The following is a 7,468-nucleotide window of genomic DNA, read 5'->3' as shown; positions in this document are numbered from 1 at the left end:
TTTTTTTTTAAACACAAGTGCCAGGAGCTGGGGCAGCCATTGCTGGGCTGGGAGAGGGGTGGCTTGGCCTGACTGATTTGGCCAAATCGAATTCGGACAGTGATTTGAATCACCAGATCAAATCACTGTCCCCTGAATCGGCCGAATCCAAAGCGAATACTAGCTGCTTTGCACAGACCTACTATTAGGCTCAAAGGATGAGTCATGATCTGGCAAGAGTATTACAATCACTGCACACTGCCCAGCTTGCAGTGGAATGAATGGACAGAAGGACCAGGAAGCAGCACTGCATTACAAACACTTTTTCTCATGTTAGAACAGAAGGTATTCCTATTCCTATTCCTGTCTCTGGTTGTTACATCCCAGGGTCCCAGCTTTTTTATCATAGCATCAGGTTACTATCAGGAGCTTGTGTTAGTTTGCTTGACCAGTGTAATTCTAAATACTTTTCAAAAGTTGTTCCTTTCAAAGATGCAAACCTCTACTCCGTAGGTGCAGCCTTCATTCTTTATTCTTGGATGTATAACTCTGTACAGAACTGTATTAAAAAACTCTTTTTTCTTAATGGGCCCAGGTTGCCAAGTAATCTAGAACACTCTGTGCAACTGCCCTAACCTTATCTTTTACCACTCGGACAGTTTATTTTGCATCCACTTTAAGTGTGAAACTTTTTCACAGGAAAAAATTCCTGGTAAGAGATAATATTTTACTAAACATTAGGAAACTAACAAAAGTTAGTTCAAAACATCTAGTTTTAAAAGCATATACATAGCAATCCTAATTAATTCTAATTAGATGGATTGATTAAATATTAATTAATTCTGATTAAATTAGTTCTAATTTAAGATTATTCAGTTTTTAAAGCATAATTTTTATAAACCTTTGATTGTATATTTCTCCTTTCCTGACTAGGAAAGCTGCACATAAGAAATGCAGCAGTATGTGGTTTAAATCTGAGCTCCTGAAATGAACTAGAAAAGTTTGAGAGAATTTGTTGTGTTTACATCTGAGCCATCTACTAATACCTGCTCAGACACTGGCTAGATTCATCACAGATAAAGCTTCACTGATGTCCCCTCCTCCTGAATTTGTCTTTAGGTGCCTCCGTATTGATATAGGTGCTGGTTTAATGTACTGACATTCAAACAGTAGACCTAAGTGACTTACCGCATTCCACACTGTCCATCACTGAGACTGTTGGGATTAGCAGTCAGGATTCTGGAGGTGAGTAGACTGTCCAACTACACAATTGCTAGAGCAGTGGTTTGTGAACCATGTGCTCTCTCTCTCCTCATTTCCAGCTGCTGTTACAATTCTATTTTTTTTAACACTGAGGAAGGCCTTGAAGCCTGAAATGCAGCCACCAGTTTTGCTGTCTTTATTAGTACCGGTTGCTGTAGAAACAGAATGACACCAAAGCATGGACTGGAGCTACCAGCTAAACAACTAACAATCACTAATGAGTTTCTCAATATTTTTTCACTGTAAGCAATTGCCATTTTTGTCCTGGGAATGTTGTGTACATGCAGATGGAAGAGGGAATTCCCACAAGATATTGTAAAAGAAGATATGATCCAAATCTCACTGTTTATTGTCTTGGGGTTTCCTTCAGTAGAACACTTTAGTTCACAGACACTGTGACAGGGGAAAATCTATGGCAAAGGAGACTTTAAATTCTCTTTCATTCAAAATGTAATCCTCTAAACTTGGCAGCTGGTACATAGAAGAAAAACCTTCTAGCCAGGGAAGCTGGCATTTCAGTATTGACTTCTATAATTGACTATAACCAAAAAGGAGAGTACAAAGATAGCGAAAATATTCAAGCCCTGGCCTCTTTCAGTTTACTCTGTTACTGGTTTTCTCTTCCCATTGACAATGTTTGTGATTCTTTCTCTTTTATTGAACCCAAAAATAGCAGGACTGAGCCCCAGGGACGGCCGTGATGTCCCCTGGTGGCCTTGTGACTCCTGTCCTGCTCCAGCTGTCCGGGTCAGGACAGACCTCTTTCCTTTCCTCTCTCTTGCTTGCCATACTTTGCTGGTTGTCATGGGATGGGGTCCCCAGGGATGGCCATGACACCCCTAGGGCTCTTTGTCTGTGTCAGTCTTGCCCAATGGACACCCTTTTCCTCACCTGCCACATCTTGCTGGTAATTATAAGAAATAGGGAGGCTGCCCTCAAGTTTGTGTTTGGACACAGTCCTGATATATCCCACTGAACCCTGTGGGTTCTTGGACCCCTTTTGGGTCCTGCTCAAAATGGATGCCTCACGGGACACTCTCAGCCTTATGGGCTAGATGCGTGGCTCCAAAACCACCCCTTTAGCATGCCCCAAGCCTCACAGATGGTATTTAAATGTTGTCCCTGTGAGGCCTTAGTCTAGTTCAGCTCTCCTCAGCCCTGTCTCTGTGCCCACACTGGTGCTGGGGTCCGCTCATCCCTTTGTCACTGCGCCCCCTGGTGCTGCACCTGCTGGTGCTGGGGTCCCCACACTGTAGTGTGCCCCAGTGAGGCCTCCTCCTCCCCCAATAGCCTCAGCCTGGTTCATCAGTTTATAAACAGCAACCAAAACATGAGCCCCTGGGTCAGAACATAATACAAGCAGTTCAGGGCATGCTCTGTCCCTTTAAAAGAGTCAAACTTCCCCCCCAGCACTAAGTGCCTTGTAGGCCAGGGTACCTGGTGAGCTCCTGGAGCCCCATTAGGCCTATATGCAGCATATCAGGTGGCCACCAGCATCTCTGGGCAATTCTTCCCTGGAGGCTCCTTCCCCTGGCTGCTGCCAGCCAGAGAACGAACTCCTGCTGGACTCAGCCCTGGAGTTCATATGTGCCCAGAGCCCTGCCTTCTTCCGGTCAGCTGACCAGGTCCAGGTGCAGGTCCAGGTGCAGGCTAATTCCCTTGTTAGCCTGCTGCCATAGTAACCTGCACCTGTGGGGGTTCTGTTTGGCTCTTAGGGCTCTCTCCTTAGGCAGTTTCTGCTCTTAAAGGAGCAGGCACCTTAGTGCCCTGTGGCACTGGTATTATTTATGAGGAAAAAGGGAGGTTGCCCCCAGGGTCCCAGAGCAAGCCTTGGTCTTCTACTAGTCTGTGGGTTCCCCCTGAACCCTGCTAATCCCCAGCCTGCTGACAGGCACTAGGTGGGGTCCTCCCAGCCCATCCGTACTCTAGCATGTTTAATTGCCTTAAGGGCTAATTTTGTGGTCTCTGACCTCCCCTACAACCACATCCATACCTTATGGAAGCTATGGGTCATAACTTAGGTAGGGCAGTCTGCTTTCAAAACAGCACAATCTAGTGCACTAATATTAGTCTACTGGTTATAATGCAAACTGTCCTCACACAGGGTCCAAACATAAACCTCAGCTTGCTGGCTGTACAGCAAAACTTCCCCCTACTCTGAATTGTATTCTTCTGCAGGCCCTCAGTGCCTTCTCAAGGCAGCTTAGCTGTCAGCCACACACTCCTCTTCAGGCTTTCTGTTTAGGAGCTTCTCTCCCTGCCATGTGCAGGGCCAGACTGACTGCCTAAATACTAAATATTACTCTGTCAACCTGCAGAAATCAGTGTAATTCTCAGTAATGCCTCCATTTTTCTTTGCAGTAAGCCTCCATTCCTCCATGCATAAACTTCCCTTTATTTTTAGATTTATTTTCCAATTATTCATATCCACAACATAATATCACAGTGCCTAAAAAGAATTTAAATTGTTTCAATGACTCTTGCCAGTAGTGCACTACAAACCTATGGCTGCTTAGACATTGGCACCCTAGCAAATACAAATCAAACGCAAAAACGCAAATTAAAGAGGCATGTGTTACAGAGTGTCTTAAAAAGAAGTGTGGAGTATCACGGGGGAGAGTCAGGAACTGTGTGAATCTGAACAAATCATTATCCTCTCTGTGTCCCAGTTTCTGTCACAAGGCATGATAACATTGCCCAACTTCACCTGGGTGTTATAAACGTTCATTGGTTAGTATCAGAAAGTCCTATGTAAGTGTAAATATTATTATTTCAAAATGGAGAGCCCTCCACTAAAAATATCAAGCTATCTGGACTCAGAAATTCTACTGGGATGGCAGACTGTCAGTTTTAGAAATTAAGGTATATATCTGGTGATTCCAGAGTACAGCATGCTCTCCTGGGCAGAAAAAAGATGAAATAGAAACAAAGATACCAGTAGATGGCAGACACTAGTGAATACATACCAATAACAAACAATTGGCACTTGGAATCATATATCTTCTCCAGTCCGCTGCTTTTCTTGTGTTGTATAATACACACATACTGCCCTTCATCCATAATCCCAACATTTAGAAGACACAGAGTCCATGTGTTCATATCCATCTTTGTGCGATTTATGTACTTAGGATCAAGGTAGTCAGATAGCTCTTCGCCACGATATACCTCATTCACAACCTCTGACTCCTTTTGCCAAAAAACTATCAGTTCCTTCACATCAATGTTGTCAGGATTGTGAAAATTACATTGTAGGTATGCAGTATGATTGACAAATGCTTTCTCCTGAAGCATGTTGACAGCAGTACCTTAGAGTGAAAAAGAAGAATCAAGCTTCCAGAAATGAGAGTAAGCCCCTGTCTAGGATCTGCTCCCACCATGGTGAATGCCATGAAAGTAGGCTATAAAGCCTCCAGCACTCAGGTATCTTCACACCAGCACGTGGGCTTTGCCAAGGAAACCATTCTGGGAAAACCAACACCTACCTCACTCTAGTTACATGTTGGTGAAGTGAGAACAGCATGAGTTCACTTTCTGTCTCTGCCTCCCAACTTCATGAAGGTGTTGTAAAGCCAAGTAATAAGACTTGTAAAAAGACTATTATTCTCATCTGAAGAGGAGCAAATATGAAGTTCTGTTCATCTCTGATGTGATTCTCTAACTGTGCAAATGTTTACATAGCTACAACTGGTTTTAAGAAGACAGTTAGCTGGGATCTATCATTTCAGCTTCCTTTTCATCCAAATACTCTAGCAATAGTGTTTATGAATTAAGTACAAAACTGGATTTGAGCCAAGTGTGTCTGATTCAGTGATGTTGCTCTAAGTCTTTAGATTGTACAAAACAATAGTTCTTAGAGATATGAACTGCTCCTGTCTAAGTGGGGCATCCACCTGGAGTCTAACAACAGGTTAAACATTAGGGCTGTGCGAAGCTTTGGTCCCTGATTTGATTTGGCGAAGATTCGGCCCAATTCAGTGGCCGAATCTCTGAATCTGAACTGAATCAGAGGACCCTGAATTGAATCAGAACCCTCCAAATTGATTCAGAGAGCTTTGGAAAGATTCAGTGATTTGGACATAGACACAACTTTAAATGTTTTTTCTACATACCTCTAGGTAGCAGGCAGCTCGTGAACAGTGCAATGGTGGGGTGGATGGAGCGTCCCACGGGAGTGCAGGGGGCTTCCCAGCATTCTCGGCAGCAGACCCAGAAGTGGACTGGAAGCACTTCCTGTCCACTTCTGGGTATTCCGGGGAGCACGCGGGGGGGCCCCTGTGCCCCCTTGGCTCAGTGACTGGTGTCTCCTGGGACTGGGGGGGCACCCGGGGTCCCCTTGTGGCCAATCACTGAGCCAGGGATGCAGGGGGGCCCCCAGCACTTTCCCCGGCGGACCCAGAAGTGGACCGGAAGTACTTCCAGTCTACTTCTGGGTTCACTGCCGAGCATATTGAGCCCCCCCTGCACTCCCGTGGGACGCTCCATCTGCCCCAGCATCACAGCATTCATGAGCCATGCTGGTACCTCGAGGTATGTATAAGAAACATTTAAAGCTGTGTCTGTATCTGAATCACTGATTCTCTGAATCAGCATTGAATTTTCAGATTCGGCTGAATTGAATCAGGGACAGTAATCTGAAACAACGAACCGAATCACTGTCCCTGATTCGGGCCAAATCTGAATCGAATAGGGCCCACTTTGCACACCCCTATTAAACATCCACTCAATTTCACTGCCAATCATTTTATCAGAAATAGCTAGCTGGTGGACAAAAATTGTTTGCACACCTATAAACTGACTTTTGTTGAGTTACTCGTGGATTTACGTTGCTAGTTACAGTATGCCTGATGTTTCTCTCACTTCAACAAGTTTATCTACCATTGTTGGATATAGTGACAGATACTGAGGGGAGATAGCTGCTGTTAAGTGTTACTGGAATATGTAATGGAATGGAAAGTGTTACTCTGAATGTATAGGCAGAAAAGGTTCTTTGGATAAATCTGATATCTTTTATTAGACCAACTCAAATAGTTGGAAAAAATATAAATACCCAAAAGCTTGCAAAGAAGAATTTTTCCAACTATTTGAGTTGGTCTAATAAAAGATACCAGATTTGCCCAAAGAACCTTGTCTGCCTATGTCCTTAAACCAACACAGCTACAACCTATACCCCTGTAACTCTGAATGTATAGGCACCTCTGCCCTGCCTGAAAGGAGGAGGGAAACAAGAGATGTATCTTTTCCCAGGAACCGAAAGGCTGAACTGCCTCATGGATAACAAACCAAACTCTCACTTCCTAAATGCAGCCTCAGTTGCCACAGTTCAGAGACCAAGACTTCTAGCTTCACCCTGACATTTGCTATGATATAATTATTCACCAATGCAAACTTCTGAGACATGTTAAAAATGAAAAAGTAAAAGCAGCACAAAATGATTTTGACATAAAAATATATGATCCAAGTGATACTGAGGCTCTGCCACATAATTTAGATATAATGTTTCACATAGAATAGGTGGATTTGATTTTAAAACTGAAATCATAAAAAGTATGTTTGGAACTGGTGGGAGCCCAGCAAATGTAGCTAGTCAGCACAGTCTTAACAGAAGACTGGAAGAGGGCCAATGTGATTCCCATCTTCAAAAAGGGGAGGAAGGAGGACCCGGGAAACTATAGGCCAGTTAGTCTTACCTTGATCCTGGGCAAGCTTTTTGAGAAAATTATTCTGGCGCATATCCACGAGGGGCCAGCAGGGGAGATCATGCTTAGGGGCAACCAACACGGGTTCATTAGTGGCAGGTTCTGTCAGACCAACCTGGTGGCCTTCTATGACCAGATCACCAAATCCTTAGATGCAGGGGCAGCAGTGGACATAGTCTTCCTGGACTTTTGGAAGGCCTTTGACACTGTCTCTCACCCCGTTCTCTTTAAGAAACTGGGGGCCTGTGGTGTCGACACCCACGCAGTCAATTGGGTAGCTAACTGGGTGGAGGGCTGCACCCAGAGAGTGGTGGTGGATGGGTCATTTTTGACCTGGAGGGATGTGGGCAGTGGGGTCCCCCAAGGGCTCGGTCCTCGGGCCCACACTGTTCAACATCTTCATCAGTGACTTGGACGTGGGGGTAAAAAGCACCCTGTTCAAATTTGCTGATGACACTAAGATATAGGGGGATGTGGGCATGCTAGAAGGGAGGAATAGGCTGCATTCGGACCTAGACAGGTTACAGGGG

At 44.6% G+C, this 7,468-nt stretch overlaps 1 protein-coding gene across 1 annotated transcript in view; it reads right to left on the bottom strand.

Moving 5' to 3' along the window:
* CD86 (CD86 molecule) overlaps window positions 1-7,468 on the bottom strand; it is a 21,205-nt gene that overhangs the window by 13,217 nt on the left and 520 nt on the right. Inside the window, exon 2 of the mRNA XM_019516077.1 lies at window positions 4,209-4,547. Within this exon, the coding sequence (XP_019371622.1) occupies window positions 4,209-4,547 (339 nt within the window). The remainder of the gene's footprint in view (window positions 1-4,208; window positions 4,548-7,468) is intronic.

This window comes from Gavialis gangeticus, unplaced genomic scaffold, assembly GCF_001723915.1.
Source record: "Gavialis gangeticus isolate Ggan-Ray unplaced genomic scaffold, GavGan_comp1, whole genome shotgun sequence".
In the NCBI taxonomy this organism is placed as follows: domain Eukaryota; kingdom Metazoa; phylum Chordata; order Crocodylia; family Gavialidae; genus Gavialis; species Gavialis gangeticus.
Note: the sequence above shows the minus strand (reverse complement) of the source record. Positions and strands in the feature narration are given on the sequence as shown.